This window comes from Apostichopus japonicus, chromosome 12 (assembly GCF_037975245.1).
Source record: "Apostichopus japonicus isolate 1M-3 chromosome 12, ASM3797524v1, whole genome shotgun sequence".
NCBI lineage: Eukaryota > Metazoa > Echinodermata > Holothuroidea > Aspidochirotida > Stichopodidae > Apostichopus > Apostichopus japonicus.
This window is the reverse complement of record NC_092572.1, coordinates 18,382,861-18,395,457: the sequence shown is the minus strand read 5'-3', so window position 1 is coordinate 18,395,457 and position 12,597 is coordinate 18,382,861. Positions and strand designations below refer to the sequence as shown.

The following is a 12,597-nucleotide window of genomic DNA, read 5'->3' as shown; positions in this document are numbered from 1 at the left end:
TCATATTTTTTAGCCACTCCATTTCTTTTCCTTTCTTTCAGCTATTGTGTTACCTTTGCACTTTCAAAACCTATACTTGCTGTATTCAGGACATTCTATTTTGAAATAATTTTGTCTTTTGTACTTCACTTCAGCTCCAGTCAATCCATGCACAAATGTTGTATGTCAAAATGGCGGCACGTGCATTACAAATGGAGTTATCTTCACATGTCAATGTCTCGCCACATTTACTGGAACCTTCTGTGAGGTGCCAGGTAAGTCTACATGTATATATATACGTAAAGTTTGCTAACAAATACTGAGATATATTCAATTATTACAGCCTGAACTGATGTACTAAAACATGGTAAATATGTTAATATATTGACAGTCTGCCATTAGGAGTTACTTGAGTAACTTTAAGTCATGCATGTACAGTGGTCCTCAGTAAGGATGTTTATGAATCTCCATGCTACATAATGAATGAAACTCCCTGAGACAAGGATCATCCCAAAATTGATATTAGAAATATAGTAAGGGGAAGTATAAGAGGTTTCATTTGAATGAAGGTCAATTCAATTATTTATAGAAACCTTTACTACCAATATGACTACTAATTGATGTCAAATCAAATTTAATTTTCTATTCTCTCTATAATTCTCAAGTCATCTTCTCTTTTCAATGTAACATTGATTAAGTTTGGAAGACACGCTTATTAATAAACCTAACAAATTAAAAACTAATTAACATTATTAAGTTTGGTAATTTGTTACGCAGCTTAGCTAGATCTGTCATCTGGTCTTGATAAATTAATAATCCAGCCTGTGCTAAAGGCGAGTGTGAGTGTGTATACATGTGATAAAAAATAAGCTGTATTAGTTCATACTTGGTATCGGTATGCACTTCATCAAGTACAAGAACCCACATTGTTTTTTGTAGAGGTCATTTAAGGTCACATGAAGTTTGAAACCCTGTAAACATGATAACTCTAATAGCAGCTTTGAAGAATATTTTATTTAGAATGTGGTGACACCTTAATGAGTTTATCATCCCTATTGGTTTTTCTAGATTTTTGAGGTAGCGTTATTGGTAAACAATTTTTTCTTCAGAATCCCTCACAGTTTAAAGGGTCATATCCGACATGGTTTGATAGCCATGTACATGCTTTCCGATTAGTAGGTCAAAAACACTGAGTGATAGTAGCCTAATGTTAGGGCACAATTTTTTTGAGCATTTATTGGTACATTTATTTGTTTAATGGTTAAAAGTTAAATGGCAGCAACACTAGTTCAAGGTGATTTGAGGTCGAGAGGTCAAAGTTTGAAAACCATGTAAACACAGTCTCTCAAATAGTAGAGCTTGAATGAACTTAAAATCTTCAATGTGGATCCAGTGTTTTGAAAGAACTCAATTGTTTTTATGAGGCAAAGGTATAGACATGATAACTCAATAGGTAAACCATGGTTGAACCTTAAACTTGAGGGCAAACCCTAAGTTGCTGATCACATAAGGTCAACAATGGTCGTCAAAACTTGAAAATCTTGTTTGCAGTTTTACAATAAGATGTTCTTGATACAATGTTTTTAGAAATCAGTTAGCCTATTAGCATTCTGGTTTGCATTAATGACACAAGTAAATTGTGGAACGGGGCTGTCACAGTCTGGAAGTCAAAGCCCAAGATCCAATCTGACCAGTTTTGTTACCATCTTTTGTGCTGTTGACCTTTGCCAAAATGGTGGCACTTGTGCAAATAATCAGGGCAAACTGTTATGATGGATTTTTTTCGGGTTGTTCCTCAGACAACCAGGCCTTACAATTTGCTTGCCTGTAGTTAATGTAGCAAACTAAGCTTACAAATATATAAACTGTGGGAGAGATGTGTAGGTTTGGAAATAGATCACCAGGTTAGCAATGATACCAATTCATCATTGTACCTATTTGGGGTATTTGATTATTGTTCACACTGAATTTTATGTTAACAACTGTTTGTCCACAGCTGATTTTGGTTATCAGAAAAGATATTTTGTCACCTGGGATGTCAGAACTACCATTAAAAATTGCCCTGAATAATCCATTGGTGCCTGGTTGTGTTCAATTTTGCCTTTGTTAACTTTATTCAACTTTGTCTCAGTGAATCCTACATAACTAAAACAAGTTGCCATAGGACTACAATGAACTATAGAATGTTGAAAATAAAAGAATCTTAGGAGTGGTTCAGTCTGCCACTACCTAGCTTGACTTATTCCACTTTCCTCCTGCTTCACTGCACTAAGTAGTGCAATTTTCCATAGGACTACTAGTGTTATGTCTAGTCACATGAAATATGCACAAAGCTGTTATAGTAACTAAACCTAACAACATTATAAATACCTGTAATGTTCATCCAGATTCTTATATGTAAAATATGTTTCATAGGCTGGGATTATCATATGTGACAGCTGTTTAGGGTTTCAATCGAATATTTATTGAACTTCAACCCCACAGTATACAGTTCTCATTCTTAGAATCAAAAAGAACAAGTCCAAACCAGCTTCAGAACTTGGCCTAGAAAGCTTTGTATACCAAGTTAAGCTATGCAGTTTACTTAGGGATCAAAGCAAAACCCAACTGGAACATAAGCACACTGAGTGATGTATGAATATTCCAAATGACAGTTGCTATATACTTCCCAAAATAAATGATACTGTCAGCTCATGCTAATTAATACCTATCATACATAACAAAAGTTGTCAATTTAGCATAACGAGCTGCAAACATGTTCTATCATGACTTTCTGGTCTATACAATGGCATTTAACACCCATGGGTAAAAATGGTGGTACAGTACTACATTGACTACAACCCATGCCAGGCCACTGAAGTAATAACTAGCCTAATATATACCAGTGAATATTTATCATGGCTGGTAGGATTTCACATCTACTGATACATATCAAGTGTGTAACTGAAGCTCATGTTAGAGATGCAGTATTCTATCTAGGTAGGATCTTTTATATGCTATACATGTTTTTCATTAACCTGTGTATGGATTAAAAATTAATTTTGTAACTCTAATATATATCTAGGTAGGATCTTTTATGTGATATACATGTTTCATTAACCTGTGTATGGATTAAAAATTAGTTTTGTAACTCTAGTATATATCTAGGTTGGATCTTTTATGTGCTATACATGTTTCACTAACCTGTGTATGGATTAAAAATTAGTTTTGTAACTCTAGCATATATCTAGGTAGGATCTTTTATGTGATATACATGTTTCATTAACCTGTGTATGGATTAAAAATTAGTTTTGTATCTCTAGTATATATCTAGGTTGGATCTTTTATGTGATATACATGTTTCACTAACCTGTGTATGGATTAAAAATTAGTTTTGTATCTCTAGTATATATCTAGGTTGGATCTTTTATGTGATATACATGTTTCATTAACCTGTGTATGGATTAAAAATTAGTTTTGTAACTCTAATATATATCTAGGTTGGATCTTTTATGTGATATACATGTTTCACTAACCTGTGTATGGATTAAAAATTAGTTTTGTATCTCTAGTATATATCTAGGTTGGATCTTTTATGTGATATACATGTTTCATTAACCTGTGTATGGATTAAAAATTAGTTTTGTAACTCTAATATATATCTAGGTTGGATCTTTTATGTGATATACATGTTTCACTAACCTGTGTATGGATTAAAAATTAGTTTTGTATCTCTAGTATATATCTAGGTTGGATCTTTTATGTGATATACATGTTTCATTAACCTGTGTATGGATTAAAAATTAGTTTTGTAACTCTAATATATATCTAGGTTGGATCTTTTATGTGCTATACATGTTTCACTAACCTGTGTATGGATTAAAAATTAGTTTTGTAACTCTAGCATATATCTAGGTAGGATCTTTTATGTGATATACATGTTTCATTAACCTGTGTATGGATTAAAAATTAGTTTTGTAACTCTAGTATATATCTAGGTTGGATCTTTTATGTGATATACATGTTTCATTAACCTGTGTATGGATTAAAAATTAGTTTTGTAACTCTAGTATATATCTAGGTAGGATCTTTTATGTGATATACATGTTTCATTAACCTGTGTATGGATTAAAAATTAGTTTTGTATCTCTAGTATATATCTAGGTTGGATCTTTTATGTGATATACATGTTTCATTAACCTGTGTATGGATTAAAAATTAGTTTTGTAACTCTAGTATATATCTAGGTTGGATCTTTTATGTGCTATACATGTTTTATTAACCTGTGTATGGAAGATCTTTCAAGATCTTTCACATATATTTTTCTTTGTATCTTTATATCTTAATGATTTTTTCTGGCATTAATGGTTTCTATATTTCCCAATCTCTTTGTCACTAGTTAATAATCCCTGTAGTGGATCACCTTGTCTAAATGGTGGTACCTGCACTGCTTTTGGTAATACCTTCCAATGTACGTGTGTCGCAGGATTCTCAGGCACGAACTGTCAAACACGTAAGTACACCACTTGGTCTTCATAGTACAGATACATTGATTCCAGAAATGCATCCCCACAGTAGCATCAGATAACCTGAAGGAAAAAAAATAGTTGTCTTGTTTCAGTGTGTCTTACATGGTAAAGGTATGGGATATAAGGAGATGACAATGGCCAACAGTGGACAAAGGTAATAACACTGAAGCAGATTTGAAAGTAAAATTTAGTTGTAGATTCAGTAGGTTTAACAATATCATGTTATCTTTCAGTTTTATCCAGATACCTGTAACATAAGTGTTTTTGTAGGCAAGATCAAAATTTGTTTTCCTGAAACTAAATCAATGTGTAGCCTTTAAAAACCTCTGGAATGTTATTGTTCAGTCCTCTTTGGGAACTATATATGCTTTTGTCTTCAGTTTCTTTATATTACAGTCATTGATTTCAACTGTCTGTTTGGTTTTCACCTATTGTAGTGATACAGAACAATGTGTTGAAACATATCTTAATGCTACAGACAGGAATCAAAATTATGAAATCAACCCCTTTTTGTGACCTAAATATGTCTTGTAGACAAGTGCACTCCACCGAAGACAAATCTGCTTGACCAATGGCATGTATGCTTGCTTGTATGTCACAGCTCTTAAAATTTAAAGGCAATCTTTTTGGCCAAAGTTGTATGTCTTGTGGCCATTTAAACACAATCTGCTAATCAAGATTATTCCCATGTACTTCTCAGCTAAAGGCTATTTGCAATCATCCATATCAATGTTAAATATGTATCTTGCATCAGCTTTCTCTCCTGTTTCCTTGTAAATTGTTACTTTGTTTGTTGTTGTTGTTTTGGCTTTTTTCTTTCAGATATTTTTCTCGCAACATTTCTTGCAAAGGAAGTCAAATTGTTCATACATTATATGTGTCTTTTGTCTGTGTAGTTTGTATGCCACATCTATTGCTTATTGTTAAAATGGTCTGTCTGTTGGTTGAATTTGGATACTTGAATTATCAATATTCTGTTGGTTTTCTACATCCACTGCCTGTACAAAACAAAGACTAAGAACACAAATTTACAGGAGATAGAAGGACAGAAAGATGATTTGGTGGAAAGAGCAAGCAATATTAGTGAGGTCAAAGGGGTCTCTTTGTTTTTGTTTCAGTTAAGCTCTGAAAAATGTCCTGACATGATCAAAACGATAGGCACTCTTACTCCTGTATAATTTAATAATGTTGATCAACAAATCACCAAAGGAAAATATCATCATCCTTTTCTAATAGTTTGCCTAAAGTAAACCAAAATCATTGAGAACTTTCCACTAATTGAATGATATCTTTGTCTGTGTTTCTTTTTGTACTAAATGGAGGGACCACTCTAACAAATAGCATTTATGTCAAAGCTATTATTTACGATATTTCAATAGACACGAACCATTTTAAGTTGCCTTTGGTGAAGTTCCTTGACAAGAATTGATACAGAAATCCATTTCAAACAATTCATTGAACTATCAAAAAAATTCAATCCTGTTCAGTGTGGTTTGCAAATTAATTAATTAATGATTATTAAATGGAAAAGTGTCTCAAGAGCAGCAGTTTTAGGATAGAAAGTATCTGTTTCAAACAATTCAAAGAACTATCAAAAAAATTCAATCTGTTCAATTTGGTTTGCAAATTAATTAATTATTATTAAATGGAAAAGTGTCTCAAGAGCAGCAGTTTTAGGATAGAAAGTATCTGTTTCAAACAATTCAAAGAACTATCAAAAAAATTCAATCTGTTCAGTTTGGTTTGCAAATTAGTTAAATAATTAATTTATTAATTATTAAATAGAAAAGTGTCCAGAGCAGCAGTTTTAGGATAGGAAGTATTCATTATTTAATAGCAAAATGACTTCCATCTAGTAAAACATGTCTGAAATTGGACCTTTGTTTGATTAAACAGATGTGTCAGCAAATCTCAAAGACAACATTAGGAGTTGAAGGTTAATTCTTAATCAGGAGCAAAGAGGGGAAAAAACTTTTTTTTTTTTAAATTTTTTTATTGGTCATTAAATGCTTTGGTTAACACTAACAGCTTGTAACAAAAACTTTTTTGCTAGCAGAGGCAGGTAACCAAGCACCAAGTGAACCAAACTGTCCAACAGAGCAAATTGTGGTGACTGCACCTACGGGGAGTACCTCAGCAGTAGCGACATTTACAACTCCAACCTGCATGGATGCAGAACAAGGCACATTATTTGCTTCTTGTGACCCTGCTTCAGATACAAGCTTTCCTCTGGGTGCTACTTCTGTCACTTGTACTTGCCAAGATAATGAAGGCCTGCAAAGCGAATGTTTATTTATTGTTCAAGTTAATGAAGGTATCCTTTCACTCCCTGTGTTTTCTACTTTCTTCTGATTCTGTACTTGTTTTTTCTGACTTATTGTTTGTGCTTTTGTTTGTTTTGCTTAACTGGCTATTAATACGGTGTGTCTTTGGTTCAATGTTATTTACAATAATGTTGCAGACATTCTCTTTCTTTGCTTGTCATTAGTCAGACATATCAGAACATGAGGACAGTTTGAACTTGAACTAAGATGGGGACCAAATAAGTACTTGCCCTAACTCTAAACACATTATCTGTTAACATAATAATCAAAATAATTGTAAATATTTTAGTTTTGAGCTTGACTAGTGACCAATTTCCATATCAAGTAATGTATGATTAAAAAACAATTCAAGTAACATTGATAGGCAAAATCAGATAAATTATGTGTAGGTGGAAGAATGTTTGGTAATTCATTGATTACTATGATTATGAATAATCTGTGATATTCTGTAGGTTTTGTAACCATATTGATGACCTAAATGCACAAAGCCGCTTTAAAATCTCTGTGCTTGATTGTATCATTCCTACAGTTTTATATTTATCCAAACCGATTTGTTGAATCCTCTATGGCTCTGATAGAGTTTATGATTGTAATTGTCTGTTTCTACCCTTAGCTGTGACACAAACATTTGCAGAATGCCCTGGTCAGGTAACAGAAACACAAGTTGGAAATGGTATGGTAAGGGTTTCATTTACCAATCCGGTGTGTCCAGCAGGACAAGTATCATCTTGTACTGCAGCAAATAATGCCCTTGTGACTTCAACGAACCCTGTTGATGTCTGCTGCACATGTTCTTCTGGCCAATCACAAAGCCAATGTTGTTTTGCAAGTAAGTGCAATCAAATCCCATAGTTATAATTGTATTTAGAGTATTGAAAATCCCCAGCTACCGTAATTTTCTATTGGTGATATACATCAGTAATATCTTAAGTAAACTATACACTCAAACCAAACTACTGCATCAGCCTACAACAGCAATCAAAGAAATGTTCATTGAAAACTCAAAAACTGTTAAGTGTGTTTTTTGTGTGAAGGGGGAGTGGGGGGTGTGTTTTCTTCTTTGTATTTTCCTTTAATTTTAATATGATTTTAAGTTCAATATTTAAATGAATGATGAATGAACTACCCGCAGAACTGACCAAAGTTGGGAATGTGTATCTGGGAGCAATTCTTTTATTTACCGTCCCATCACTATAATGTGTTAGTAGTGATACCACAGTGGTAGTAAAGTAAAGAGTGTCTGATCAAATGTCACTTACTCCACCGTGTTTACTGTTGTAATGAATCAGTTACTGCTATCAAATTCTCAATTACTTTTAGTTTGTCAGTTGTGTAACAGCAGCAAGAAAATCAAAGCTTTCATGTTCTTGTCTTTAAAAAAAAAAACACTGAATGACTACAGTTATCTTTCCAGATCATTTTTAATTAAAAGAAGAGATATATTTGACCTGTGTATCAATTTTACAATTTCATGAAGAATTGTACTTGCATATAACAATGTAAATATATGATTTCATTTTTTTCTTAAAACAGGAGTCTTTGATCCGCAATCACAGCAAAGCTTCTTTGTTACTTCAGTATCATTTCCTGATCCCTATCCACAAGGCATGACATATAATACTGTGGTGACATCAACTGTCAACTTAGAGGCCACACTTCTCTTTTTCATGGTACCCCCGCCTGATAACAACCTTGCTGATAGGCTCTCCATTGGTGCCGGTGGGGTCATTGGAAATAATGTTTTGAATACCTATGACACATCAGGAAGTTCAGGTGAAATTGTAATTGGTGGCAACACACTCTGGATTAGTTTTGTGAGTACCTCTGAAAATGCTCTTGCGGGTAGAGGATTTGTCTTCCAAATAGAAGGTAAGCTGATTGTATGTAGTTTTACTCATTTTATTGCTTTGCATATAACCACACAATTAGCATAATAACTTATATCATAAAAAGTTTCTGTTTTTCTAAGCTATCACCCCAGTGTCTGTAGTTGGACAAAGTTTCTCCTTCCACTTTGTCAACTTCCTGCAAGACTTGAATATTCCTATTTCACATGCATCATTATATACAAGTGTTGTTTCAGATTAAAAGTCATCAATGATAGATAGAACCTTGACAACACGTTAAGGGTAAGTTAGGTATTGCCTTGTAGCCTATTTATTATTGAAATGCGAGGTCACGATGGCAATGTTGTAGCTTTCATAACGGAACAAAGGCATTTTTTACCAACTTTAGAAAAAAGCACGTACAGAAAATGACAGCAAACAGCACCAATTCTTGAAATCACTTGTAAACCTGTACATCTAGATCTTTAATGTTTACTGCTGCTGCCTATATCACTTGAGATTGGTTGAAATTTCTGAGTCCTGATCCAGATCATTATGAAGGCACCTACTGCAACTTGATTAAAGGGCCACTGCAGTTTGTTGATGTCAGATCATTCTTAAAGGTGTGACGGCAATTGGTATGACTGCTGACTAACAATGTGACCTCTGCCCCAAAGGTCAATTGGAGCCCTGCATATTTACATCATGTACCCTCATCCTCACATTTCTGAAGGCAACAAAGATAACATGTACAATAATTTGATTTTTATATTTCTTTGGTTTAGAAGCTATACCAATGGGAAGGAAACGTCGATCCATTGGAGCTAATGTGACTGGTGAGTGATAATCTGCAGTGACAGTTAAATTTGGTGTAAAGAACTATACAAACCATGATTAATTTATTGATAAAGTTATTGACAAAGTTTGTAAGTTCATTTTGGGATTATTTGATGTGAAAGTATCAGACATAAAGCCTTATCAACGCTTACTCTGCACCTTTGAAGTGTGTAACAATGCCAGGAAGAGCCAAACAACATATGTCCAATGTGTGACCTTTGTGTGACATTTATGACATCTTCACAATGCACTACCCTTTCTTTTTTCAGTTTCAAATATTGTGTTCCTCCTTTTGTCCATAGTCATACCATAAAGCTAGTGTTCAAACGATTTTGCTTAAACAGAAAATAACGATTACTGATTAATTTTTTTCATAATCGGGCTGGTTCCGATTATTTGATAAGAGAATAAATGCATGCACATTTTGCATATTGGTGTATAATTAGTTTAAGCATCAACGCCTTTACCATGATCCAGTTGCATTCAGTTCTGTCTTTTTCTTCTTCTTCCCCTTTTTCCACATACCACAGAAACTGAATGGAAATATAGTGCTGCTGCCCTTACAGATTTACTTCTGAAATTCAACAAGTCCTAGGCATTGCAAAAGTCAACAAGGCTCTGCTAAAAAAAAATAATGGTGGTGGTTATAATTACTTATCTTTTCCTTAGGTTTCTTTTTCTGCATTTTTGTTTTCTATTTTTATACCTTAAGAGCATAACATGAATTTGAGGGATGCATATTGATATTGATATCCTACAAACTTTACCACTCTGTTTTTAAGGGGAGTTGGTAAAATTAGATTCAAACTAAATTTATTGACGGGCTGTTTTCTATTATTCACCACATGACTGAATGTTTTCACCTTAAGATACATTGACATGAAATTTTTCATCCTATGAATCATTTTCAAATTGTTTATTAAATCTAAAATTCATTCTCAAAATGTGTATAGAACCTAAAATTCATTCTGAAATGTTTACCTAAACCTAGGATTAGTTTTGCAATCTGTTTGATTCACTTATGATGCATTTTCATAAATCAAGGTATATGTTGTCTGAGTTTCTGGTAAACCCAAGTGTCATATTTACTTTTAGCAGTTTAATTAAGCTGCCGACTGAATTCACTTTAACAGTTTGCTATCAGCATCTATGCCGATGGCCGAAAATGGTTGGAATGAATTTCTCAGGGGAAAAAAGTTTCAGAGGAAACAGTTGTATGCTACTTATCTGCTGTGCAGATATGAATATTCAAATTTCTCGTTCAGTTATAATAGTATTCAGAAAATGCAGATATTATTCAGACTTTCTTTGTGTATTCATCTCTTTGAGACCTAACCGTTTTCTTAGAAGTTAATATTATCCAATTGTATCTTCTTTTTTTTCATACTTCTTATCATACTTCATTGGTATGAAACTACTTGGTGCTCAGAAATGAGCAGGGTTTAAATATTACTGTTCATTCAGATATTCTCCTCCACATGCTAAGTGTGAGAAAAGATGGTATGTATAGCTAATTGGTGTAACCGCCAAGAAGGTTGGACCCAATAATAGGACCAACGTATGATGATACTGACCATTTGGCTGCAAGGCAGAATGGTGCCTTCTATCATAACGAATTGATTTTTCTGCTGTGCATATTTAACTGGTTTAGTTGATGAAGGCTATCATAAGGTGGCAATAATGTTTAATTTACCAACCACCCAGTGACTCTCCTCATTACGTTGCATTGTCAGAATTCAATTAAAACCATAAAAAACAAGGTCATATTTTTGACACATATTTAACTCTGTCACACTTCCCTTCCTTTGTAAAGTTTTAGCACATTGTATTGTATTTCATTGTATTTCCTTGCCACTCTTTTCTGAGTTTCTGATTGCTGGCATCCTTTCCTTATTATATCTACCTTTCTTATTGTTAAGTTAACTTTCAGTCAAAATCACTCTGGCAGTGAATGTTGATTTTTACTCCCTCAAAAGGTAGATTTAAAACTCTGCAGGTATTCTACAGGTCATTCAAGACATCAAATAAAGACCTGTTCAATACTGCTACCTGAAGTTTACTTCATTGGTGTATTGCATGAACCAAAAAAGTTTTTCATTGTAAAGTATGTTGCCAAATTCCTTTTGGGACTCATTTTTTTTTTAATTGTCATACATCCTACTTGGGTTGGGCTATGTGGTCACCCCTCATTGACTGAGTACCATTTAATTGTATGTATTCTGATATCCTTATCACGATGGATTATTGCAGAAATAAATGGTGGTGGCAGTATACTTCTTCTAAATTCTTCTTTTAAGTTTCTTGTACTTCTCGTGAAGGTTCATGTTCAACTGAAGACATTCTCCGCTCTCCCTTTTGGTCTAAAGTTACTTTTCATCTGCACAAATTGAAGGTTTGTTAATATGTTCCATGTGCATTATGAATAGTGTGTAGTGGTGAGAAGACCCTGCCAAGACAGTTGTGTGAATAGCGTTTAGTGATATGCAGACCCTTCTGTTGTGTAAATAGTAAGTCTGTTGTGTAAATAGCATTTAGTGATATGCAGACCCTGCCAAGTCTATGATGTGAATTCGAAGACCACGTCCCAAGGCTGTCACGGGCAGGGAAAGAGGGCTTAGGATCTCAAAATAAAGGACCCAGGTTTTACTATCGGGGAATTGCTTTTCTCATTGAACTGCGAGTTATTGCTAGCCTCATTTCTGCTAGCCACACCATTGACTTGAAGCAGTTTTAGCAATCTCAACTAGAAAACAAAACTATCCAGCTACAGTGCTTTTATGGTTTAACACTTCTCCCCTTGCTGATCTCAAATGACCCGTGACCTTCACAAAGCATTACTGGGCTCTTGTAATCATTATATGAAAGTCATATGGCATCTGATAAAATCCTGTCATGTTCAAAATTTCCAGAGTGTAACCTCTGCTGAGCCCAAATGACCTGTACCCTCCAACAAAAACAATAGGGTGCTTGTACTCATTATAGAGAAGCCATAGCTATAGATACCAGCTACTGCAGTTTTTTATCTTGACATTTCATATTTACAGTGTTCAAGTTTTGACACCTGGTGACCTTATATGATCTCTGACCTTCATCAAATTGTATACAAAGTATGCAATACACAAG

The 12,597-nt window shown here is 34.0% G+C and overlaps 1 protein-coding gene across 29 annotated transcripts in view; it reads left to right on the top strand.

Annotated features, from left to right (window-relative positions):
* Positions 1 to 11,745, top strand: part of LOC139977145 (uncharacterized) — a 98,658-nt gene extending 86,913 nt beyond the window's left edge. For 26 of the 29 annotated variants that reach the window (XM_071986287.1, XM_071986264.1, XM_071986263.1 and 23 more), the window contains 7 exons: positions 135 to 254; positions 4,358 to 4,471; positions 6,541 to 6,801; positions 7,425 to 7,640; positions 8,345 to 8,680; positions 9,423 to 9,473; positions 10,005 to 11,745. In XM_071986287.1, coding sequence (XP_071842388.1) covers positions 135 to 254; positions 4,358 to 4,471; positions 6,541 to 6,801; positions 7,425 to 7,640; positions 8,345 to 8,680; positions 9,423 to 9,473; positions 10,005 to 10,069 — 1,163 coding nt within the window. In that variant the 3' untranslated portion in view covers positions 10,070 to 11,745. Of the gene's footprint in view, positions 1 to 134; positions 255 to 788; positions 2,837 to 4,357; positions 4,472 to 6,540; positions 6,802 to 7,424; positions 7,641 to 8,344; positions 8,681 to 9,422; positions 9,474 to 10,004 lie in introns of those variants that run through there. The other 3 variants (XM_071986257.1, XM_071986267.1, XM_071986285.1) reach the window with 3 other exon arrangements.
* The last annotated feature ends 852 nt before the right edge of the window (positions 11,746 to 12,597 follow it).